The sequence below is a fragment of the Lotus japonicus genome, chromosome 5 (genome assembly GCF_012489685.1).
Source record: "Lotus japonicus ecotype B-129 chromosome 5, LjGifu_v1.2".
In the NCBI taxonomy this organism is placed as follows: domain Eukaryota; kingdom Viridiplantae; phylum Streptophyta; class Magnoliopsida; order Fabales; family Fabaceae; genus Lotus; species Lotus japonicus.
Window position 1 is genome coordinate 4,687,101 of NC_080045.1, and position 25,221 is coordinate 4,712,321.

General features: G+C 36.5%; 5 protein-coding genes across 6 annotated transcripts; 4 read left to right on the forward strand and 1 right to left on the reverse strand.

The window, feature by feature from the left end:
* Positions 1-3,084: 3,084 nt before the first annotated feature.
* Positions 3,085-8,093, forward strand: LOC130717107 (abscisic acid 8'-hydroxylase CYP707A1-like). Its single transcript, XM_057567222.1, has 9 exons — positions 3,085-3,414; positions 3,750-4,071; positions 4,259-4,408; positions 5,034-5,282; positions 5,532-5,618; positions 6,014-6,092; positions 6,179-6,285; positions 6,593-6,711; positions 7,406-8,093. Exons 1-9 carry the CDS (start codon positions 3,203-3,205, stop codon positions 7,506-7,508), a joined length of 1,428 nt encoding a protein of 475 aa, XP_057423205.1. The 5' UTR covers positions 3,085-3,202; the 3' UTR covers positions 7,509-8,093.
* Positions 8,094-8,996: 903 nt separating this feature from the next.
* On the forward strand, positions 8,997-10,456 carry LOC130717109 (sterol carrier protein 2). Its single transcript, XM_057567224.1, has 4 exons — positions 8,997-9,278; positions 9,362-9,422; positions 9,904-10,006; positions 10,110-10,456. The coding sequence occupies exons 1-4, from the start codon at positions 9,144-9,146 to the stop codon at positions 10,189-10,191; spliced, it is 381 nt and encodes a 126-aa protein (XP_057423207.1). The 5' UTR covers positions 8,997-9,143; the 3' UTR covers positions 10,192-10,456.
* Positions 10,457-11,974: 1,518 nt separating this feature from the next.
* On the forward strand, positions 11,975-15,238 carry LOC130717108 (alpha-amylase). The gene is made up of 4 exons (XM_057567223.1): positions 11,975-12,565; positions 12,692-12,821; positions 13,603-14,408; positions 14,815-15,238. The coding sequence occupies exons 1-4, from the start codon at positions 12,482-12,484 to the stop codon at positions 15,058-15,060; spliced, it is 1,266 nt and encodes a 421-aa protein (XP_057423206.1). The 5' UTR covers positions 11,975-12,481; the 3' UTR covers positions 15,061-15,238.
* Positions 15,239-15,410: 172 nt separating this feature from the next.
* On the forward strand, positions 15,411-19,345 carry LOC130717110 (alpha-amylase-like). Its single transcript, XM_057567225.1, has 5 exons — positions 15,411-15,850; positions 16,311-16,449; positions 16,671-16,981; positions 17,532-18,017; positions 18,902-19,345. Exons 1-5 carry the CDS (start codon positions 15,767-15,769, stop codon positions 19,151-19,153), a joined length of 1,272 nt encoding a protein of 423 aa, XP_057423208.1. The 5' UTR covers positions 15,411-15,766; the 3' UTR covers positions 19,154-19,345.
* A 630-nt stretch (positions 19,346-19,975) lies between these two features.
* Positions 19,976-25,221, reverse strand: LOC130717106 (protein WEAK CHLOROPLAST MOVEMENT UNDER BLUE LIGHT 1-like). Of its 2 annotated transcripts, XM_057567221.1 has the most exons (4): positions 25,156-25,221; positions 24,983-25,056; positions 23,146-24,041; positions 19,976-22,166 (listed from the first exon to the last, which is right to left on the reverse strand). In XM_057567221.1, exons 3-4 carry the CDS (start codon positions 24,028-24,030, stop codon positions 20,304-20,306), a joined length of 2,748 nt encoding a protein of 915 aa, XP_057423204.1. In that variant the 5' UTR covers positions 24,031-24,041; positions 24,983-25,056; positions 25,156-25,221; the 3' UTR covers positions 19,976-20,303. The 2 variants fall into 2 exon arrangements, with proteins under 2 accessions (XP_057423204.1, XP_057423203.1); XM_057567220.1 differs by lacking the exon at positions 25,156-25,221 and having other exon boundaries at positions 24,983-25,141.

The window sequence follows — 25,221 nt, forward strand, 5'->3', positions numbered from 1 at the left end:
CTTATATTCATTTTGCACTTCTATCTTGTGCTCTTAATTATTAGATCATCCTGTGCTCTTATTAGATCATGTACAATGGTTTGTTTAAATTACACATTTTCAACATCACTTTTTCTCTTCTCAACACTCCACATCATCTTCTCTCTCGAATTCAACACTCTCTCAACTTTTACCCACTCCAATGGTTTTTCATTCAACACCCTACCCCACCACTCACCATACCCTACAACTTTTTTATTTCATATTTTTATTTAATTTTATATTTTTGTTTTTATTATTTACATAAAATTACAATTATTGTTTTAAATTAAATTAAAACAATAAACACTTAACAATTTTTTTTTAAATATAGACAATAATTTATTTTATTTCCTTAACTTAAAATGAAAGACAACAAACTAAACCAATGTTGAAGACGTTGGTTGGAAAATTGATTTGGATCTTGATAATTGTTGGGATTTTGAGGACGTTGGTTGGGAAATTGATTTGGATCTTGATAATTGTTGGGATTTTGGTAGTTATATGAATAGTTAGAAGAATTCTGGGTGTTGAAATGGTGATTGTTGGGATCCATTTCAAAACAAAGGTTAATAGAAAGATAATAAGATGGTGAGAGAGATAATAAGATGGTGAAAAACTCGGTTTTTTTTTTCTGTGTCAAAAATCAAACGAACCAAGTCTCCATTTATAGAGGAAAAAAAGTTATGAATTTTGGTTAAAAAAAATTTCCCCAAATTTTTTTTTTCAACAAGATAATTCAGTTTAAAATTTTTAAAAACAAAAAATCCGGCAGACGAATCAGAAGTCGCCACGCGTCCCAACCCAATCTCCACTCAGCTTCTCTCTCCTGCCGACCACACCTGACGCGCCCTGTCTGCGCGTGTCTCTCACGCGCCTGGCGTCTACCACTCTGAAGCCGCCACGTGGCACCGAGTAGTCCTCTCAAATTTGTTGAACACTCTCAACATCTCTCTCCTCCACCTCATCCTCAACAAAACTTCAACAACCACTACAAAGTACAAACCCTCAACAACTCTCAACATCTCTCTCAACATACCATTGCATATGGTCTTATAAATATATATATTGGCTTACCCAAAAAAATTTAATCAATGTTTTCTTTAGAAATTTGATTTGGGAAATTGCTAATCACCATACTTATGTTCCATACAAGTCACCTGGCTCACAATGACCCACTGTAGATGATATCATTTCCTTCCCTGACAATTTTACAGCAGTTTTAAACACACACACATATAATCTTATTGTTCTTCCAGAAAAGGTGGTACTAGGAAAACAGCATGGAGGTGTGTTGAACGTTCATGTAGTGGAGTACAGAAGGGTGAGATACCTGTAAAAGGTATCCTGACGCTCAAGTGAGCTCAATATTAGAGAGAAACATTAATTTAAAGTCTTAGAAGAGTAATAAGAGAGCAACTGAGTTATGCTTATGTTATAGAATGATCATTTTTTTTATAGAGTTCAAATATGATTGAAAATGAAGGTGTACAACATTTGTTTTATTGTTAGTAGCTTTCGAGATAATAGCTTTACTTGAGCAGTTTTTGAATCACTAGCTTTACCTTGCTCGACTAGCTAATTATATGAGTTAGGAGCTTATCTTGGTCGTCCTGATCGATCAACACAGTGTTTACTTGGTCGTGAATTTTTTAGGCCGACCAGGACAATGATGAGCCTCGTGGCCATTTGGGTCGACTAGAACATGAGCCCCTAGCTTGACATGTAATGTAATGATGCTAAGTTTGACAAGTCTATGCCAACTTTTATGAGTGTTTAATGATTAAATTATCAAATCTGGGATGCAATACAAGCACTTCGAGATAAACAACTATTTTAAATTGTTGATGCAATCCGATATAAATGCTTGTCTTTTAGTTCAACTCGTAGCCGAGACAAGATACTTTAAAAATTCTTTTAATTTTTAAAATTTGAATTGTTGTGATTTGGAAGGTAATCGTTTTTTAGTCGTTATGATTTGATCACTAAGACATGTAATAAAATCACGACTTTGAGTGAAGCTGCTCTTTTTCCATTTCTCGTCTCTTCCTGAGTTTTGCACCAGTTCACATTTCTTTCCCTATTATTTTAAAATTTTAAATTGGGGGAACGTTCTAGAGAATTTGTTCCTTCTTATTCTTCCTCTTAGAAGCTCATGTGCTTATAACAAAACTTATGATGTTTTACGTTGATACTTCACATTTAAAACTTCTTCTAAAATCCTTAAAAAGTGAACCTCGAGATTAAGATTGTTAGCATTCATTTGCATGGTATTCCTATGTTGTTTCCTATACAACCAATGGGTTTGGGATTTCTAATGGAATTTGCGTTTGAGATTCTTCTACAATCCCGCTATCCTTGACTCATCAACCACCTCTCTTAGAGACCCTCATCAGTCTAACTCCACATAGTCATACTGCGTGCCTTATCAATAATCTCCTTCTTCTCTCCTGACACTAAACTCATCAGCAATTTATCCTCTCCATCTAGTGTAGTCGCACACTCTTGATGAACTAGAATCGTCTTCACCTTCAAGTTCTACAAGTTAAAATATTCGATCCATTGGATTTCTCAATGTCGAATTTGTATGCAAACATCATGAAGCAGAAAAACTAGAACTATGATACCACATGTTACAATAGAAGCGGTTAAAAAATATAAATAGGAGATAGAGAGTAAGATTCGTAAATGTTTATAAATTGTGACCTACGGTCTATGCTTCCACATAAACCTCTCATTTTCTTCCTACTCCTTTACATTTTGAGTTTCAAAAAATCGAATCGGGTCAAAGACCAATCGACCATCACTAAAGTCAAGGTATTTCAACACAAAATTTACCTATCAAAAAGAGATTTGATAAGTAAAAAATTTAAGAGAAAAAATATAAGCCAAGTCATATTTATTCCGCCTAGTACATTCCTCTGAAAAATATACATACTCAGGCTAGTACAAGTACTTTTTGATACACTTTTATATATTTTCCTATATATGAAAAAATACCACTCAATCATTATTACCCAAAAACCACAAGCCACACGGTCTTGCTATTTCTATATAAGGTTGCTACGCCCCCTCCTATGAATCCAAATAAGCAGAGCTCACAATTATTCTGCAAAATTTTTCCCTAAAGAAAAGCCTAACCACCTGACATTATTCCAAACAAGAGAGTCTTCTAACACCAACAATGGATGGAACATTCGCTTACATTATTATCCTGTTTCTCATTACTTTATTTTCATTCTTGTTCTTCTTACCAAACCGAAATAGAAGACCCCAGAACAAGACAACAACAAGTGCAAAGCTTCCTCCAGGTTCAATGGGGTGGCCGTACATAGGACAGACCTTCCAACTCTACTCCCAAGACCCAAATGTTTTCTTTTTCACCAAACAGAAAAGGTTGCTTAATCATACTATTTCCCCTTACAACATGACACATGCTATTAGCACATTTGCATCTGCTTAGTTTTTGCCAAAATCAATTATGGTACTCAGAAGCTACTCACAACCTAAATTTCTTCCAAACATGTATTTGGATCAGCTTATTTTTTCTTCGTATTGAATTCTTTAACTCAAAATCTACTCATGCTTCTCCCCATGATTTACTCTGACACTATAATCAATCATAGAAAGATTTTACAACATGTTATCTATTGTTATTCTTCTATAATCTAAGTGCATGAAGTGAATGTAACTGACCAAACCAAACATTATGGTTAATATGCTTTTTCTAGGTATGGTGAAATATTCAAGACCAACATTCTTGGTTGTCCCTGTGTGATGCTTGCAAGCCCTGAGGCTGCAAGGTTTGTGCTGGTGACACAAGCTCACTTGTTTAAGCCAGCATACCCCAAAAGCAAGGAACGTTTGATAGGTCCGTGTGCTCTGTTTTTCCACCAAGGAGACTACCACATGAGTTTAAGGAAACTAGTTCAGAAGTCTTTGTCACTCCAAACACTCCGCAACTTGGTGCCTGAGATTGAAGCCTTAGCCTTATCTTCCATGGAATCTTGGGGTGATGGACGTGTCATTAACACCTTCAAGGAAATGAAAAGGGTAGGATTTTTATTACAACTACCAATGATTGGATTTTGATTATTATATTGCTTTTTTGTATTCTACCACTCGTGTGGCTTGCATTTCTGACATATGTTTAGTGTTTTTGCTTACTATAAATGGTGCCATGTGATGTGATGAATAAGGAGGGTCAATAATTGTTTTTGTGGTCCAACCCTTCCTGCAGTTTTCATTTGAAGTTGGAATCCTCACAATTTTTGGATATCTAGAGCCACGGTTGAGGGAAGAGCTCAAGAAGAACTACTGGATTGTGGACACTGGCTACAATTCCTTCCCAACTTACATCCCTGGAACTCAATACAAAAAGGCACTCTTGGTGAGTGATAATTCAACAAATTAGTGCATGTTCCAAAATCCGATAGGGAGAAGTGATTCTGAAGGAATCTAGTTACTTTTGTGGGGGGGGGGGGGGGAGTAATTCTGAGAGAATTAAAGTGAATCCAGACATGTTAATGTGTTAGAGCGAGTTTAGTATCATGTTTGAAATTCATTATAATCAATTCTGGAACTTAGAAGTCATTCACTAAAACTTCTCCCCATAATTGACTATGATTTCATAATCAATCATAAAAGAGTTTCCAAGCATGCACAAGACACACGTCAGAATCACTTCTCCGTGTACAAAACTACTAGTTTTTCATAGAATCACTTATCCTCCGACATCAGGTTTTTAAACACACTTATAGTGCACTCGTGTTTAGTTTCATGATTTGCACAAAATTCAAGTCATGTTTATTCATTAGCCAAGACGTGTAGTTTCTAACCAGACTTGATTTCAGAACATTTTAGCTTGAAACCAAACACGCTATCACATAAGATTCTCCACATAATTGATGTTGATTTTTGAATTAATTAGTTGTAGAAGTATTATTTTGAATGTATATCTTCCTTATGTGGTTGAATGAGAGTATGAAACCCTGCACATGCGTATTCAAATGCAGGCAAGAAAGAGACTTGGCAAGATTCTAAGTGAAATAATATGTGAGAGGAGGGAGAAGAAGCTGCTTGAGAGAGATCTCTTGAGCTGCTTGCTGAACTGGAAAGGTGAAGGAGGAGAAACCTTATCTGATGACCAAATTGCAGATAACATTATTGGGGTGCTTTTTGCTGCTCGGGACACCACAGCTAGTGTCATCACATGGGTGGTAAAGTACCTGCACGATGAACCGAAACTTCTGGAGGCTGTAAAGGTATGAACATTTGGGACATAGAACTTTAATTCAACTTTTTGGCTCAATCACAAAGGGGTATCTTCAGATTTGAGATACTTTACTATTAGCATGTTTATATTAGCTCATTTTTCATCAGAATCAATTAAAAAATTCAGGAGCTCTTGGAGCTTTTCCCTATGATTGATTTTGCTTTCAGAATCAATTGCAGTAGAGTTTTCAAACATGCTCTATATAATGTTATAACTTGTGGTAATATTGGCTTTGCAGGCAGAGCAGAAGGCCATTTACAAGGAAAGTGAAGGTACCCAACCATTGACTTGGAATCAAACTAGAAATATGCCAATTACCTACAAGGTATGCAGTTAATGACGTGTTTCAATACATGTATGGATACATGGTGGAAAATTAAGGTGAAACTAAATCATAGTGGATATCCATAAAAGTTCAAAGAAGTTACTTTTGTCTATCGTGATTTTGGACTCACCATTATTTTCCTATGTGTATCTAAATGTGCACTCAGTGTCACACTAGGCAATAGCATCTTATTATACCTTTTTTCTATAACTTGCATCTTACAAGGGCATAGGCTATGTCTATGAGGCATTGTGTAGTTTGCATGAGATTATAGGTTTAAACCTCATTATAAAAATATGTTGCAATAAAGTAAATGAATAAATGTAAGAAGTTTGTGTTGATTTTTATGATAAATCATCAAGTGGCTAATAATGTGATAATGTCGACTTGCTCAGGTTGTGTTAGAGAGCTTGAGAATGTCAAGCATTATATCTTTTCTTTTTAGAGAAGCAGTAGCTGATGTAGAGTACAAGGGTAAGAGGATCATTTACTGTATATGCAAGACTGCAACAGTTTTCCATATAGGACTTTTTTCTAACTCGCACATGAATCTGAAACAGGGTTCCTAATACCAAAAGGGTGGAAAGCAATGCCTCTGTTCAGGAATATTCATCACAATCCAGAATTTTTTCCAGAGGCTCATAAATTCAACCCTTCAAGGTTTGAGGTATGTAGCAGTGAATGTGCATGGATCCTTCATAGTGACAATGATCACATGAGAGATATCTCAATCATTCAAAATAATTTTTTATTTTTATCCAACATATTTTGGATGATTGAGATCTCTCTCTAGTGATCATGTCACCGGAGATAATCCGAACGGGGGAATGAATAGTCTATAGGTGAAAAGGAAACAAACAACAGTATTTGTAATGCAAGGACTAGGCTAATTTCTTCTCACATGGATCAAAAAGCTATTGTTATCATTTTCAAACAGAATCGTTTTGATGAACTTCTTTTGTTTGGTCATGTAGGTGGCACCAAAACCCAACACTTTCATGCCATTTGGTAGTGGAGTACATGCATGCCCCGGCAATGAGCTTGCTAAGATGGAGACGTTGATAATGATCCATCATTTGGTGACCAAGTTTAGGTACTGTGATAAGGAAAATATTAGAAATTAAATTGAAGCAATAAACTTGATATAAACTCAAGTTTGTTTCTCATCACTTCATAATCATATCTCTATGGTTCTTCAGTTTGTTTCTGTCATTTAATCTAATGGCTTTTAAAAAAAAAAATCAATCACACCTTACAATGTTTTCTTTTATCTCTATTAAAAATGAGTGCTATAGACTCAATAGAGAAAATTGAGTATAGACAGACACCCAAGAGATGAAGATTGAGAAATTAATGGAATAGAGGAAAATGATAACTGTGATGTGTGATATACTATGGCAGAAAAAGAAATAAGAGAAAAATAAAGCTCATGTGAGATAAAAGTATCGTAAGAATGGAAAATGATTCGTACACATCTGGATAATGCAAACACTTAATAGGGAGAAATAATGAATATGATATATGATGAAATGACGAGAAGAGAGATAAAGTGAGAAAAATGAGGTTTTTGTTCAGTGTATGCGTTATTTGTATGTCTAACTATCATTACTGATTTAAAAATCAAAATTGGATGCAATTGAAAATACATTCATAATTATCCCAACCTAAAAGCATCTGTGAGAGAAAGTTAGAAAAGGTAGATCTCAGGTGAGGCTAAAAAGGATTCTGATAATGCTAGAGCATCTGCCATATTTGATTGCTGAAAGATTTTATGTTGGTGTGTGCAGGTGGGAAGTTGTAGGATCTCAGTGTGGGATTCAGTATGGCCCATTTCCAGTGCCACTCAATGGACTCCAAGCTAGATGTTGGAGAGAATCTACCAGCACCTAGAAAACAAGGAAAGGGATCAAAGAAACACATGGTGTCATTGCTAAGAAGCAATCCACCTAGAAAACAAGGAAAGGGATCAAAGAAACACATGGTGTCATTGCTAAGAAACAATCCACTGCAAGTTCTGCCCCCTCTATCTTTAATCCTCCTAGTAGGCATCCTGGAAGAAAGAAGGGAAAGGCCTCAACAGGGGATGGTTCTTTCTTTATCTCTTCATGCATTAAATTTGATAACCATTTTGAGTCCAATTATCAAGGGCTTTTCTTCTCTTAATTCCTCTATCCTTTTTAATAATAACAGGATGTGTGTGATTAAAATTTAAGAATCTGTTTGAATTTCTCATAAGGTAACTCATGAAAGAAAAGAAAGTACTACCTACCTACCAATGCCACTAGCATATCTTCATCAGTGATGATTTAATCATTTTACATAATTGGGCATGTGCATTGAATGTACCTTGAATAAGGGACAAACAACTAAGTTGTAACATGACTCTTCCAACAATCTCTGATATTATTTTAACAAGGGCCATAGTCCTCTAATTTTGTTTTGAGGACCAATGTTATAAAGAACTGGGGACCTCATCCTGACTTTGTATCTAATATTTAATCGTCATCGGTTATCTACGAGAGTATAAAATGAACAAACTTTCATTTCAATCTATAAAGCTAGTTTCAACTCAAACATAGTCTTATTCATATTCAAGTCATACTTAGAGTTTGATAAAGGACACTAGTGAGTAGTGACTGATAAACACAGTGCTTTTTCTGAAAATTAATTTTTGAAATGCTAAAAAGTTTTAGGATGTAAAATCCTATACCTTTTAACGTTGCTTGAACTGCAATTGCATCTGCGATAAGAGTCAGACTCGGTTGTAGTTCCAAAGCATGTGTGGAACCAAGATTAAGCGCTTCAAGAAAGAACCAGAGTAGCAGTAACAGGAACTCCCCTTAATTTCTTCCATTGTTGATGTTGCTTCGAAACACCGTTAATCTCATAACCTTCAAAATATAACTGCAATTGTAGTTCCCGAAAGCATCGACGCATTGACACTGCGTAATGATCATTCACACTCCACTTTCTCTGCAATCTCATTTGCAACGTTTTCTTCTTATCTTTATGCAGTCTGCATTTCCTATCACATCACATATCATTCACTGGTTCTTCTCTTCTCACTAATTTGGAGGTGGAAAAGAGGGGTGAAAACAACGTTATTCATTACTCGTGAGGTGAAAGCGTCAAAACCGGAGTGTATTTTTTTATTTTTTTTCAACAATTAGTTTTGGTGTCTCCCACAAAAATTTTATGGATATGGTAAGTTCACAAATTATACCTTCTTTATGGACTAAAAAATAAGCCATACAGAATTAGGCTCCTTTGTGAAATTGTATAGTACAAATTCTAATGCTATAATAACTCATAGGTTTGGTAGTTGAAATCAGCAATTTATTAGCATTATTAATTTTCATCAACTACATACCAAACTCAGAGAGAAGCGTACCGTAACGTAACATAACAGGAAGAAACAGATACGTTTGTTTGTTTTGTTGGATTATAAATAAAAACTAGTAGTAGTTACTACCGGAGAAACAAAAACACAACACTAATCACAAACCAAACCAAAATTCGCCGACCATGGCTGCTGCTGATTCTTCAAACCTCAAATCAGACGCCATATTTGAGCAGATGAAGCAGCATCTTTCCACCGACGCAGCCAAACCGCTCCTTCAGAAAATCGGACTCGTTTATCAGATTCAAATTGCTCCTAAGGTCCTTTTTTTTTTCTCTTTTTTTTTTTTTAAATTCAATTTCTTGATTTTTTTCGCTGTTCATTGAATGACTTCAATTTCCAGAAACTTGGATTCGATGAAGTCATCTACACTGTTGATCTCAAGAAAGGAGAGGTCACCAAAGGTCTGTGTTAGTTACCTTTCAGCTGTTTTTTACATTCAATTTATGTAAATTGTTATCATAGTCAGCCAGTCAGGGTTTTAAATTGCGATTGCAGTCTCGAAATTGCTGACAAATGCGGCGGTCATGATGCCGATATAGAGAATCCAAAATATGTTGTAGCCACAATTGCGATTGCGGACCGCAATTTAAAACCCTCTCATAAGCACCCATACACTGCTACTATGCAGTGTATTCTAGACTCTACAATGAGGAATTGAGTATAGAATTATGTGTAACATAGATAGATCAGGCATTCTGAGATTTTGACTAAATGCTTTGAATCTTTTAGATTATAAATTGTTGTATAGCTACAATTTTGCTTTAAAATTGATGCTTCCTTTAAAACAAAATTCTCTAGTTATGCTTAATTTTTGCCAAATTTTATTGCTTTCTCCTCCAATGCTATCATGTGTGATTATTTGGGGCGCGAATCTATGTTTAGGGCCATATGAAGGAGGGAAGCCAGATGCAACATTTTCATTTAAGGATGAGGACTTTGTTAAGGTTGCATTGGGGAAGATGAATCCACAGATTGCTTTCATGAGGTGAGATCTTTCAACTAGATTTTCCCCCCTTTTTTTGTGTCGCATTTAGTCTTTGTTTATGCATTGATGTTCTTATGTTTGTTGTGGTGATGTATGGGTACAGGGGTGCGATGAAGGTTAAGGGAAGTTTGAGCGCTGCTCAGAAATTTACCCCGGATGTTTTCCCAAAACCTTCCAAGATGTGAGCAAAGATGCCTGTGAGTACTTGTGCCACGTTGCTGATCAAGTAAAATAGATGTCCTTGAAATCTGAGGATCATATCTGTAGTTAGAATATGGATCTTGATTAAACTTAGCTTGTATGTGGTTCATGAGTTTAATATAGTTCTGGACTCTGAAAAATAATAGATATTGTTCTGCAAAAATGCCAAAGGTTTCTATGCTATTATAATACTGTTGGATGTTTCAAGTTTGAAAACAGTTCAGCATGCACTATCTTGAGCTACCTTTCCATTCTTTTTGCCATTAAAATCTGGATCAATGCTGAACCTATCATTGAAGTCCCTACTTGTGATTGATAGGAACTGTGTTTTCTCGCTATTCACTATTTTCATATTTTTGTTTTATATTCTAGAATTTTCATGTACGTTGCTCTGCATAGGGGATCGATCTTTGCCAGTAAAATTTTTGCTCAACTGTATTAGTATCCCTATTTGATTACAATTGATTTGATTACAATTGATTTGATTACAATTGATTCCAGTTAATTTTTCATGAAAAGTTCTATTGTCAACATCTATGCTGCTGTAATTTAATGTGACCTAGGTGTTGATACTGATAAGTAACTAGCTCTATTTCTTGCAATTTGATGTCTACAAATGAAAATCCCTATACACGCCCTATTGTTGAGCATGAATTGGATCCTTCAGTGTGTATTTCGATACCACTTGAGTGCAACGTGAATAAACTTTCATCCCAATCCATAAGAAGAGTTTCATTCACTTTTTGCCTCGAAGTAAAGTGCTGACTTCCGTTTGCACTAATGTCAACGAGTATCCAATAATCTCTATATGTTTCCACAGCCCCTAAACTCATTTAGACAACCTCTGGTAAGAAACATTTAACTGAAATTATTTCAACTCAGCAAAAAGAATGAGATTGTGTAGAAATGGCATGCAAAGTAAGTAACTAGTGGGTGTGTGAGGAAGAGTTGATAAGAGATTTGCAGAAGCATAATTGGGGCAATGTGAACACTTGAGCCTTGTCGGTTAAGTGAAAAGGACTATTGTCACAACCACTGAAGATTTCATTTCCATATATATCTAAGTGCATTTGGAAACACTTCTAAAATTAATTAATTTTGAAGTGTGAATGAAATCAACTCTAGGATGAAGCTTCTGTGGTAGCGTGTTTGAATTAATTTGTTTTCTTTCCTCAGAACCAACTCATATAACATGGCATAACTCAATAATCTAATTTAGTTCCTCTGAGTCCATATTCCTCTCTACTCTCTTCATCTGATATATGTTGATTGTTGATTTTATATGTAATCGTATAAAATTTTCGAACTTGAACCATGGAATGGAGCTTAAATCATGACCTTTTATTGGATATAAAATTAATAGCACATATACGAGATGAAGAAAAATGAATTGAAATTATTCAAATTCATCAACAATCAGGACATTCTCTAGCAAATGTATTTTTAATTGCACTGTCTTCGTAACTTGTAGTCTACGTTCTATGAGATTATCCAACTGCAATCATCACTTGAAAACAACTCAAAATATTTTTTTTTCTAGTTTGGATAAAACTCTGAAAATTTTCATTCAGTGGTCGTCCCTCATTGACGATAACATTCTTAATCTTCAAACCTAAGTTGTGTAGATATTCCATCTATCACGGCTTTGATAGACACATATTTGGAATGTGAAACTTTGACTCCCTTCACTTTGTTTCACATTACTCCAATACTTAATAAGTTTGGTTGTTCCCAAAAGATTTCCAAATACTCCAAATGATTACATCACTTTGTTTTTTTCCTCATCTGTTTTCACCAAAACCTTCTAAAGTAGCTTCTGAGATTCCCCTATTCTTTCCACAATCTAATTTATGAAGTCCCCACTCCTCCCACCTATTGATTGATCTTATCTCTAATAGCTCCCAATTTTTCTGTTTCATATTCACACTATCATTGAATTCCCCTGGCTTATGATCTCTCTCAATCATCTTCATTTGTGCTTAAAGTTGCGGTCGCGGTTGAAATGACATCGCGATCCTTGATGTTGCGGAAAGTCATGAATATATGTTACTGATACGGTCACAATTACGGTTGCAGATACTTCCAAAACGATCATGTCACAGTCACAATTGCTGTCATGGAACTTAATTTTTAAGATTATGGCTGCCCTAACCAATTCTTACTTTATCTTGGGTGTTATTATATTAATTCACTTCAGGAAAATCTGGTGTTAGTGCTGCCTCTATATAAGGCACAGCCACATATGCACTCAGCTCCAACACAGATTTGAAGCTAATGGATTCTCTCTCTTGGCTCAGCCTTTTTTGCCTCAGTTTTTCACACTTTCCCCTCTTCTCTTCCTCTGCTTTGCTGTTTCAGGTTTCACATACACTTGTTGTTTACTTTGATCTGCACAAGTGCACACAACACACTTCATAATCAACCTTATTTAACCCAGAGTTCTTATTATTTAACTTTGCATGGACATGGTAAATGTTGTCACAGGGTTTCAACTGGGAATCAAGTGGCAAAGGAGGATGGTACAACTCATTGAAAAACTCCATTCCTGACCTAGCAAATGCAGGAATTACCCATGTTTGGCTTCCTCCTCCCTCTCAATCAGTTGCTTCTCAAGGTACCAACAAACATCTCTGTGCCTGCTCACTCATGATTTCATGGTAATGGAGAATGATCACTATTTGTTATTCAATTTCCTGATACATGATAAAATTTCTGCCAGAAAGTATTACCTTATGTCCTATGCAAAAACTACTTGATACGTTTCATCACTTTCATGAAATATATACTGTGTTTGGATTTGCAGTGTGCACACAATCCAAAACATGGTAACTTTCGAATCTACATTTTGTAACTTCTCCCTAAAGTGATTATGTGACTTCGTACCAAAAAACCAAACATGCTAATTGTCGGCACAGTTTTTCAAAACGAAGCATAGAAAATGCATAAAGACACTATGTGTGGCAAAGTTTTCAAAGTGCACAATAACCGCCCATTCACATAGTGAAATACGCGTATGCATAGTGCTTCATAGTAACTAATGAACACTTATAAACAGCGAGATCCTTCAGTTTCTTCATCCCATACAAGATTTAGCACCCGTTTGAAACACTTTAAGCTTGTATCAAGCTTTGTTCAGTCTTTGAGTGATGTGAGATGTAGTTAAGATATTTGCTTTGGAGAATGTGAGTGTTCTAGGGTTCTGCAGTGGTTGAGAAAGATTTCTTTGTTGTAAAAAATGTCACATAATGTTATTCTCTGGTTGTCAATATAGACAGCAGTCTTGGTTTTTCTCCGGTTCTGGAGTTTTTCATTTTAAATTCTTGTGTTGTGGTTGTGTTTCTTTTAGATTTCTCTTCGGCGCAATTCCTAACACTAACAATATTATTTGAATCCAGGGTATCTTCCCGGAAGGCTATACGATCTTGATGCATCAAAGTATGGCTCCAAGGATGAACTGAAGTCACTGATTGCAGCTTTCCATGATAAAGGAATCAAATGCCTAGCTGACATAGTCATCAACCACAGAACTGCAGAGAGGAAAGATGGGAGAGGCATCTACTGCATCTTTGAAGGTGGCACCCCAGATGCAAGTCTTGATTGGGGTCCCTCTTTCATTTGCAGAGATGACACTGCTTACTCTGATGGCAAAGGAAACCTTGACAGTGGAGAAGGCTATGATGCTGCACCTGACATTGACCATCTCAATCCTCAGGTGCAGAGAGAGTTATCTGATTGGATGAACTGGCTCAGGAATGAAGTTGGATTTGATGGGTGGAGGTTTGATTTTGTGAAGGGCTATGCACCAAGCATAACAAAAATTTACATGGAGAAAACTTCACCTGATTTTGCAGTGGGAGAGTATTGGAACTCTCTTTCTTATGGGCAAGATGGGAAGCCTAACTTCAACCAAGATGCTCATAGGGGAGAATTGGTGAATTGGGTTCAATCTGCAGGTGGTGCTGTCAATGCTTTTGATTTCACCACCAAAGGGATTCTTCAAGCTGCTGTACAAGGGGAACTGTGGAGGTTGAAGGACTCAAATGGCAAGCCACCTGGAATGATTGGTGTAAAACCAGAAAATGCAGTGACTTTTGTTGATAATCATGACACTGGTTCCACTCAGAAACTTTGGCCATTCCCATCTGATAAAGTCATGCAGGGATATGCTTACATTCTAACACATCCTGGGACCCCAACAATAGTACTTTCTTTCTCCAACCTTTTAACTTTCACCATTTTCTTTGTTCAAGTAATTTGATGATTGAACAAGAAAACTTGGGGGTTAGTCAATTTAGTCCCTCAAAGACGAAAATAGGTAAAATAGTCTCCGAAAGATAAAACAGGATCAATTTAGTCATTGAAATGATTAATTTAATCTTTGAAAGAAAAGGAAGAGCCATTTCAGTCCCTAAAAAACTAAATCGAAATTTGTTTTATCTTTCAAGGACTTTTTTGCGTATTTCCTTAGTAGGGGAGCCAAAGTGACTGATCCTATATCTTTCAGGGACTTAAAGTGACTATTAATCTCATTATGGTATGGTTGTTGCCTTGTTGGATAAGTTTATCATTGTTATCTGTATTGTTAGTATTTCTCTCTTGTTATGCAGTTCTATGACCACTTCTTTGACTGGGGACTGAAGGAGCAGATAGCCAAATTGAGTGCCATAAGAGTAAGGAAAGGGATCAATATGAAAAGCACAGTGAACATTTTAGCTGCTGATTCTGACCTCTATGTTGCAGAAATAGACAACAAGATCATAGTGAAGATAGGCCCAAAAATGGATCTTGGAAATCTTATTCCCTCAAGTTTCCGCGTTGCTGCCTCTGGCCAAGACTATGCTGTGTGGGAGTGACTGAATTGATTATAATGGACAACATTTGATATTTATCATAAACTATCATGTCCTAATATAATGTCATTTTATACGCTGTTTTATTTACTTGTTCGCCAAATATAATCCTCCTATTGTTATTGTCTCTCCTTTAATCGTACCTTGATTTAAGGTTGAATAAATCTTTTATTGTAATGAATGCAAGAAGACTACGACAACTTAAGAATGGTAAAATTTGAGAGCCATCATTCCAAAATCTAGATTTCTCTGGTTTGGCTTTTGATTTGTTGTGTATAATTGTCAAACATTAATTCGTCATCACTTCTCCCCTTCATGCTAGAACCAATGTGCCATATCAGCTGTCTAGACACTCATTCAGAAATGCATATCTCTGAATTTTCTTCATTACTTGTTGGCTTCCAGCATGATACATATCATCGTGCCACAAATCTCTGCGGAAAACAACTTCTAAATTTCATTATTTCCACTAATTGGAACTTTGGATAAAAATCTGAAAACTTCCACTAAATGCTAGTCTCTAATTAACAGTAACATTCTTTGAACCTGAGTTGAGTACTTTAGTATCTATCTCTTTGCTAGTCAAACTCTCTCGCATAATCTACACGGTAGGAAAAATCAATACTTTGAAAATCAAGGCACCCCAAGACCTATAAATAAGAGGCCACTGACACAAGCACCCTATTGCTCCAACACAAGAATTCAAAACATGAAGTCTCTCCCTTCACTTTGCTTCCTTTGCCTTTGCATTTCACTTTTCCCCTCTTTCTCCTCATCTGCCATACTATTTCAGGTATCACCACCATTCATGATTCAGTCTCAACCTTCCTTTGTCTTTAGACACATATGAAACTGTGATTTCTTATTTGGAAAATATGAGTTTACCATTGATCTGATACTCACTCTTGTGGGAGTTTTGAACCACCACAAAGTGAAAATAAAAAGTGTTTTCCACTTAAAAACTGTCGTAAAGTAAGTGTCCTCGGGTGCCTCCCACTATCAAGCGGTTCAAGTATCAGGGTTGTTTCGTATTATGCAAAATGCTAGTAAAATTTATTTAACACTCATTTATCGGTTGAAATTCATGTGGTGTCTACTAAAATATGAGGTTCACTTTAGTGAAACTCACATGAATTTCAATCGATCAATAAAAGACTTTTGAAAAGGAAGTGTCAAAGTGACTATTACTAGCACTCATCTTATTATAGTGAAGAGTTTAGTAAGATGAACATGAACATGTATGTGTGTTCTAGGGTTTCAACTGGGCATCAAGGGAAAAGGCAGGAGGATGGTACAACTTCCTAAAGACCAAGGTCCCTGACATAGCAGATGCTGGAGTTGACTATGTTTGGCTTCCTCCTCCCTCTAACTCTCACAATGACGGTCCTCAAGGTAAACAACTTCTTGTGTCCTTGAATAAGTTTTAGTGCATGTTTAGATGTAAGATAAAAAACACACAAAATTACACTTCGAGTGAGGCTAAACTTAAAGAAAATTGCTTATATTGAGTCATAGACCCTGAAATTTAAGTTGTGGTACAATATTAACATAAAAATGTAACATATTTCTATTTTTTAAGTTGCTTATATCTTAACATTTGTATTCTGTTGAAGGTTACTTGCCGAAGAGGCTATATGACCTGGACACATCAAAGTATGGCAACAAGGCGGAATTGAAGTCCCTAGTGGCTGCATTCCGTGAAAGAGGAGTGAAATCCATATCGGACATAGTCATAAACCACAGAACAGCAGAGAGGGTAGACAACAGAGGACTTAGCATCTTCGAAGGTGGTACTCCAGACAACCGTCTGGACTGGGATGTCTCCTACATTTGCAGCACCGACACTCGTTTCAATGGTACAGGAAACCCCGACACAGGTGATGACTGGTGGGGTGCTCCTGACATCGACCACACCAATCCCAAGGTGCCATGATGAACTAACTATCTCAAAAACTTAAGTTGCAGATTAAAACATGTGAATGATTCTATATTATATGTCTAACGTGCATCTTTAGAAAAATTAAAACATGGACAATGCACTAGCACAAATAGGGTCGGAATCAGAAAAATTATGTAAAGGTGATGAAATTTAACTTTTTATTCGAAAATTAAAACATGGACAATGCACGGGGACAATCAGGTTGGAATAAGAAAAGTTATGTAAAGGTGATAAAATTATATAACATGCTCGGCACAATCAGGGGTCGGAATTGGACTTAGAATAAAAAATTTGAGGGCAAATCCAACTTTTGAATTTTATTTTAGTAAGAAAAAACTACTCTTGGGAGGCGGCCGCCCCATTTTTACATCACCTAGGTCTATCCTTGGCACAATACTCACATATTTTGTGTTGAAATTCAACTTTTTATTTGAATAATAAGGGTAACAAGGATAGAATTCTAGTCTACTCGGTACTAACTACCCTAAAAGTTTACTCATGAATCATGAATGATTTTATGTTATACTTACAACAGGTACAGCAAGAGCTCTCAGATTGGATGAACTGGTTGAAAACAGAGGTTGGTTTTGTTGGATGGAGATTTGACATGGTTGTTGGGTATGCTCCAAGGTTCACCAAAATCTACATGGAGAAAACCTCACCTGATTTTGCAGTTGGGGAGCTTTATCAGAATGTAACAAGAGGACAAGATGGAAGACCCTTAGCCAATCAGGACAAGCACCGTTCCACCTTGGTGAAGTGGGTGGATGATGCAGGTGGTGCTGTCACTGCTTTTGACTTCACAACCAAAATGGTTCTGGGTGCTGCTGTCCAAGGTGAACTCTGGAGGATGAAGGATGCTAATGGCAAGCCACCAGGTATGATTGGAACAAAGCCATCTAATGCTGTTACCTTTGTGGACAACCATGATACCTGGTCTCAGAGAACTTGGCCTTTCCCAGATGATAAAGTCATGTTGGGTTATGTTTACATTCTCACTCATCCTGGTCACCCTACAATTGTAAGTACATGCATGTTTGCTTTTGTTGCTTCCAATCACTCGAAATCAGTTCTTCTTAGAAGCTATAAAGTGCATGTTTGAAAATCCTTTTATAATTAATTTTGAGGTTAAAATCAATATTAGGTTAGTAGCCACTAAGTTTAAAAATTTTAACTTAGAAAAGAGAAGTTGATTCAAACATGATAAAATAGTCGTTTCTCCTGCATAACTAGAACCCAAAATCAATCTTTCTTCTTAGAAGTTACAAATAGCTGGTTGGAGTCAAATTATATCTCCTCATAATCAATTCTAAAACCAAAATTGATTCTAGCTCTATAATCAATCATTCAATTGTAAAAGAATTTCTAAACATACACAAAGAGCAATATGGATCTTCAGCAGTTATATTCTTGACAACTCTCTGTTGCAAAATCTTAGCACGTAATTTTTATATTAAATGGTTCAGAATTCAGATTGATTTGTAAAACGTTAAATTGATCAAAACTTTTATGCACTTAATATTTTAGTGCTGCTGACTGCAGAAAGACCGCAGATGCAGCAGAGAATCCAAATTTGCACAGAGAGTAGTTTTTTCTACGTAACTAAAACGTGAAATCCATTCTGCAAAATTGGAACATGAGTTTCCAAACACGATGTAAATAAGTGCATGCAACGCACTCAAAATCATTGTCGTTTATACATATGCTACAAGCTATTTAGTATTTACTTTGGAAACCAATCATAGCTTCTTTAAACATGTCATAGATTCTTTGCCAATTCGTGAAACCAAACATACCCTACAGTACACACATAGATTCTTATTTGACTTTATTCTTATACTTTCTTTATTATTTTTGTTGAGAAGATTATTTACAGTTGACATTATATGTTGTTTATTCATCCAGTTCTACGATCACTATATCGAATGGGGGCTAATGGAACCAATAAAGAAATTAACAGAAATAAGGAAAAGGAATGGAATTAAGCCTACAAGCACAGTGAATATTCTGGCTGCTGAAGCTGATCTCTACATGGCTGAGATAGACAACAAGATCATTACGAAAATTGGACCTAAACAAGATCTTGGGAATCTTCTTCCACCAAACGTTCAGGTTGCTACCAGTGGACAAGACTATGCTGTGTGGGAAAGAAAGTGAAGCACAAAAAATTGATCATATATATGTATTTTTAGTATTTAATATTTAATAAAGTAAGACATAGCAAGAATAATATGGCATGCCCATTGTAGAAAAGCTAGAAATAAATCTTTGTGGGCTATGTACAAAATGGCTGATAGCCAATATCATGTGTGTTGTTGGATGAATAATGTTCATTGAAAGTTATATCAATCAAGCCTTTATGAACCTATGTTAACACTTATTCATTGTTGTGAATTTACAAAGCTGATAATTATATGACTAAGTAACAACGACCCTCTACCACCATTCTACTTGGCCCTCCATTATCCTGTCGCTGCTAAAAACCTACCATTCATTGTTGTGAATTTACAAAGCTGATAATTATTATGACTAGTGTAGATTTATAAAGTTGAAAACAACTTTTTTTAAAACTAAAATCCACAAAATACTGAAGCTGGAGTTATAAAACCGAAAATTAGTTTTGGATTTTAAAATTTCAAAACATAAAACTAAAAACCACCCCAAACGAGGTCTTACATTTCATGACATTCATTATACTTTTATAGGGTTGCATTAGGGTTAAGTTAGGTTGGGTCGGTTTTTCGGCGGTTATTGGTTCTAAACCCGAAATGACCCGAACGGACTTTAATCCGGTAGAGTCGGGTTAAAAATACACTTATACTTTCATCCAATACGATCATACAAAATAAACATATTGCATTGACAATCGTTTAAAGCACAACAATCTTAACCATTTAGAAACTACTTACTTTCAGACTTCAGTGTGTCAAATCAATGACTTGCTTCAAATATGCACAAATCATGCCAATATACTACAAATATCAAACCCAGGGGGGGGAAAATTGATTTGATCAAATCTTACACAGATTTTACAGAAGCCGAAGTTCAACATATCTTAAGGCTATACACAAAACAGAATCACTCTTTCTCTTTTCTCACCAAGGATGGTGAACTTATTTGTATTTACTCACAAGGTGCTGAGAAGGAGACCATTCACAACCCACATTTAGATGGAGTACAATCCAATCAACCATACATACAGCAATCAGAAACATGTACAAGTATGGTATAATTTCGAATAATCGCCGAAAGGATGAGATGTTTAGAAAACTGCAGCATCACACAATGCTCATTGTTTCTAAAGGGATTACCCTGAATGGGTTGGATGTGATTTTTTTCTTGCAAAGAACATCAAAATTCGCGGGAAAAAGGACTTCTTCTTCTTCTTTCCAGTTTTTGTATCTCGGAATGATCCAGTTTCATTGTTTGCATGGACATAAGCCTTTGGACTCGACATGTAATGTCCAGAAATAAGTGCATTATGAGCATGGTCAAAGCTATAAGCTTCCTTGCTCCTGTCAAAGCTAACATTTGAACTCATGTTCTGGTTTGTTCCCCCAGCTTTTCTCCGTTGCTCGTGTTCCGCCCTCCACTTTCTCAATTCTTGTTCTACACCCAGTTTCCCTTCTCGCGCTTTCTCGGCCTTATCCATTGCAACCTTCAGAGACTCCCTTCTAGCAGCGATTTCTTGAGTCACTTCATTCAACTTCTCCAAGGTTTTCAATTCAGACTCCTTAGCTATCTCAATTTCAGAATTGGCAGCTGCAACCCTCACATTGGCATGCTCTTCTGCCTCATGGGCTTGTTTGCTAAGCTTATAGTACTCCTCCAAAGAAAGTGTCACCCCAGCTGACGAATCCACTTCATTGTTGCTTCGAGCAGACTCACTCTCTTGCAGTGCTTTAACTGCTGATAATGCCAACCTTTCAGAAGCCCTTGCAGCTTCTATCTCCTTCTGAGCTGCAAGTAGTTTACTTTGCATTGTGCTTGCACCGGCCTTGGCTTGCTCCGCCTCCTCCTTCACCCTTCGCAGCTCTTCACGAGCTGCTTCGGCATGTAAATTTGCCTGATTAGCCTCTTCAGCCGCTTCTTTTAGTTTCTTTGGTAGCTCGATGATCATCTCTCTTCCATCATTTTCCTTCGCCTGAGCCAAAACTATGTCAGATCTAGTTTTGTCCAGTTCAGCTTCAAGAGATGAAACTGTAATGGAGGCCATTCCTTCTCTTTGCCTAATGGAGGCGAGCGATGATTTCTCTTGCTCAAGTTCCGATTTTAACGATACTGCAGCCACCTTTAAGTCATTTATCTCAGCAGTAGCTTTTTCTATGTTGAGCTTTACTTCCTCAAGTTCCTTTTTGGCTGATGCAACTGCTGCTTGTATTTCATTCTGTGTCGTCTTCTCCGTTTTCTCCATGTCTCCTTCTGAGATTCCTTCTTCATCACCTTTATGGTTTGAGTTGTATTCCGAATAAGCCTTTAATTCAGCTTTCAACTGAAGCAGTAACGCGGAAGCTGTGCTGAGTTTAGATTTGAGATCCTTAGCAGACAAAATTTTCTTGTTGAGTCTCTGGAGTTCTTCTTCTGCCTGTCTAAGTTCTTTCTCCCAATTGAGAGAATCTTGATCTCTTGCCATGACTGTTCCGATTCTGTGCTCCTCGGCTTCCATATGAGCAGTGTGCGCCGCTTCCAAAGACTCCTTTGTGGCAATTAGCTCAATAGTCAAATCTTCCACTGCCTTCTCTACCTGCTTTGATGCAGTAACAGCCTCTTCAGCTTTCCTAATAGCTTCATCTTTATCAACAGCTAAGGAAGTGTATTCCTTACGCAATGCTTCGAGCTCCTCCTTCACGGAGGTTAACTCTGTGATTGCAGCCGTGTACCTGGCTTTAGCAACCTCGAGTTGCGCCTTAGCCGCGACACTAGAATGATCTGCGATGCCTTGCTCCATCTCTTCCACTCTGAGCTTTGCGAGTTCTGAGTCCTGTCTTGCCTGACACTCTTCTGTTTGTGCCCTTTCTAAGTTGAGTTTTAGTTCTTCTATTAGCCTCTTGGTGCTGTCCAGCTCCTGCAGTACTTGGACCTTCCCATGTTCGGCTGCCTCTGATCTTTTTCTGAACTCCGGGATCTCCTCCTGCGCTTTTTCAAGTTCTTTTTCTACTTGCTTACGCCTCTGTACATCCATTGAAAAAAAATGCCACCAAGTATATTCATGAGCACCTAATGATCAATGGCTTTCATTGTTGTTGTTATTGTTTGCAGGAAGCAAGCATGGAAGGAAAATCATAATTTCTCAATTTTGTACTGCAAGGATGACAATTTACTGGAAAGACAGAAATTGGGACCAAATGACTTAATTTTAGTTTCTCTCATGTTTCTGTCCAAAATCAATCAATGAACATGTAAATCATAAAAAACCAAAACTCTGTATTTTGAGGGCTGCAATTACTTTGGTGTTGAATCAGAAATATTTTAACTTCCAGAACAAAATTCATAGTTTCATTCTAGATAATATTCAAGAAATAAACTTTATAGTATAGTTTTTTCACAAATATATATATAATACACTCTTCACCGGCCAGAAGAGTTTATAGGGAAATACTTGTTGACAGAAAGAGGACAAGTTACACATAAAACCAAGAAATAAAGAATTAGGATAGTAAATTTCACAGATACATTTTTAAGGTAACTTTTGTTGATATCCCATATGACTATAGTCTATAGTTGAGAGAATTTACAGCAAATACTGTCATGTTTTCTGATTTAGGTGTTCATGCTTCTTCAAGGCAGCACAAAGGGTATGATTCAACTTTGACTCAACAGATAATGAGTTTCCCAGTGTGATCAATAACATCAACATGAAAACAGTCATCAAAGGTTGTTGTTTCTTAACTACTATAAGTCTATAACTTAGACAATAACCAAATAATAATGAAGATTGTTGATATCATAATTTTATCTCTTATCTTAGCATTTTCCTGCTTATAAAAAAAAATCTTAGCATTTTCCTCATAGCATATCATCTAATGGATGTTTGCTTTATCTTTAAGAAGAAATTAAAAACTTCAAAAGAATTATATCCTCGTCAAGCGCTAAAGCAATGAAGTAAGGAAATTTTAAGCAAATCGGCAATAGAAGGAAGACAGACATACCTCCACAGTCTGGATTCTATGAGCCTTCCAATCCACAATTCCTCCAAACTTGGAAACAGCTTCCTTGACAGATTCAAATGGAGCCGCAGTATCAATTATGCCTCTTCTTAAGGCAGTTGTAGGAGAGTCAACAACTCCAGCAGCAACATCAGTAATCTTGGTTTGAGGAAAATTTATCTTTAGTTCCTTATGGTCATCCTGCAACTCTTTCTTTTCAGAAGAAGAAGCCAAGAGTTCCATCTGACTAACAACATCGCCGCCATCACCAGAAGTAGAACCACCATCATGCTGCCTATTAAATGCATCTTCTAAAACTGCAAGTTTAGAATCTTCAGCCACAGCTTCCTTGTGGCTTTGTTCTGTTACATCAACTGCAGCATTTGGTGTTGAACCTGAATTATCTATGGGAACATCACTATGAGGTGGGTCAATTTGCAACTCTTTTGGTTCAGAAGAGGAAGTGGAGAGATTCATCAGATTATCAACATCACTTGTCGCCGCATTCGCGGTTGAACCACCATCCTGCTGCCTGTTAAAGATATCTTCTAAAGCTCCTGGTGAAGAATCTGCGGCTATGGTTCCCTGGTTACTTTCTTCTGTTCCATGAACTTTTGGGGTTGAAGTTGAATTATCTATGGGAGGATGTTCATCCTGTCCTACAGTTTCAACATCAGAAGCATTTGTCGAAAACTCTGTCACCGGCAAACGAATGCCAGGCTCTACTTCACTGTTATTACCAAGTGGGTTGATGGAAGCTTCATTGGAAGAAAGATTATTGGGTGGATTTATTGCTACAAAATTTTCTTGAGGGGTTTCTGCTGGTGGCTTCAGTTCAGCATTTCTTGTGGAGGATTCTGAGTGTGGCTTGTTTTCAATATCCTCCATTAGCTAAAAGCCTAAAGGTAGATAAAGGAAAACAAAAAAGCAAAATCAATCAGTGAAAATCCAATGAGAATTAGAAATAAAAAAAATGCCCAAGTCAAAGTTTCAAATTTGAAAGATGTGTCTGGCAGTTGATTCTTTATGCAAAATGCAAAATTCCCAAAACCTAAATGAAATAACACAAATTGGAACCACAGATATGAAACAGAATATTCAGAAGTTACTGTAATGTGATGAACTTTAATAAGTTACTTCAAGTATCCATGATGGTTGAACATCAACAATCAATGGAAAGAAAAGAAAACAGCATTGTATAATACATGAAAAGCAAGTAATTCTTCCCTACATAAACATTCCCATGGCAATCAAAATTACTGTCAAGAGCACAAAAGAAGACAGAATATCTGGGTAGATCAATAATATTTAAATAATAATTACAACAGAAAATAAATACCATGCATATATGATGACACAAAAGCAAGTTCATATCTTTGTATTGAAAGCCAGGTTTAACTCTCTTTTTACCTGAGAGAATTCATACCCATACATCAAACAATTTGTGAACATGTGAACATGTTTGCAATAACCAGGCAAATTCTTCAGTAAACAAAGTTTAGCCAATAACTGGGTTTTGGAAAATTCTTCTCATCAAGGGAGAACATTAATAACTTGTGGAAAATTCCAAATAGGGAAGTTAACAAAGGCAATATTAATCATGTTCTTCAGCTTTGTTTCTATATAACTAGCTTCAGCTACAATTCATAATTAAATACTAATCCAAACTTTGCAATCCAGAAAAGATATGATTATAGGCCTTAACAATAACATAATTTTTGCTAGAACAAAGAACAGAACAAGATTAAGCAATAACTTGGTGCGTTGAAAAAGAAAGCAGGAGGGAAAAAAATAACACAACAAATTCAAAGGAGGAAAAGTTGCAGAGAGAAGAAGCTACCTGGATTGAGCAGAAACGAAACTGATGATTTAGAATTAGCAGATATTAATGATCAGTGAAATTAAAATTAGCTTCTGCAAAAATAAATTCAAAGGATGAAAAGTTGCATCTAAAATTAGAAGAGAGAAAAACAGGGGAAAGGGGTTGAAGGGTGCACAGTTAGTGGAGCCTACCTTGTCACATAAGTCATGACATAAACAACAGGGTCCATTCTCTGCGCTCTCTTTCTGTCTCTTTCT

Coding starts and splice junctions, on each gene's coding strand:
- LOC130717107 (XM_057567222.1), top strand. CDS start 3,203: ATGGATGGAACATTCGCTTACATTATTATCCTGTTTCTCATTACTTTA. Junction 4,072..4,258: donor CCTTCAAGGAAATGAAAAGG/GTAGGATTTTTA, acceptor CCCTTCCTGCAG/TTTTCATTTGAAGTTGGAAT. Junction 5,619..6,013: donor ATATGCCAATTACCTACAAG/GTATGCAGTTAA, acceptor CGACTTGCTCAG/GTTGTGTTAGAGAGCTTGAG.
- LOC130717108 (XM_057567223.1), top strand. CDS start 12,482: ATGGATTCTCTCTCTTGGCTCAGCCTTTTTTGCCTCAGTTTTTCACAC. Junction 12,566..12,691: donor CCTCTGCTTTGCTGTTTCAG/GTTTCACATACA, acceptor ATGTTGTCACAG/GGTTTCAACTGGGAATCAAG. Junction 12,822..13,602: donor TCAATCAGTTGCTTCTCAAG/GTACCAACAAAC, acceptor ATTTGAATCCAG/GGTATCTTCCCGGAAGGCTA.
- LOC130717106 (XM_057567221.1), bottom strand. CDS start 24,030: ATGGAGGATATTGAAAACAAGCCACACTCAGAATCCTCCACAAGAAAT. Junction 22,167..23,145: donor ATAGAATCCAGACTGTGGAG/GTATGTCTGTCT, acceptor ATGGATGTACAG/AGGCGTAAGCAAGTAGAAAA.
- LOC130717109 (XM_057567224.1), top strand. CDS start 9,144: ATGGCTGCTGCTGATTCTTCAAACCTCAAATCAGACGCCATATTTGAG. Junction 9,423..9,903: donor GAAAGGAGAGGTCACCAAAG/GTCTGTGTTAGT, acceptor ATCTATGTTTAG/GGCCATATGAAGGAGGGAAG. Junction 10,007..10,109: donor CCACAGATTGCTTTCATGAG/GTGAGATCTTTC, acceptor GTATGGGTACAG/GGGTGCGATGAAGGTTAAGG.
- LOC130717110 (XM_057567225.1), top strand. CDS start 15,767: ATGAAGTCTCTCCCTTCACTTTGCTTCCTTTGCCTTTGCATTTCACTT. Junction 16,450..16,670: donor TCACAATGACGGTCCTCAAG/GTAAACAACTTC, acceptor ATTCTGTTGAAG/GTTACTTGCCGAAGAGGCTA. Junction 18,018..18,901: donor ATCCTGGTCACCCTACAATT/GTAAGTACATGC, acceptor TTATTCATCCAG/TTCTACGATCACTATATCGA.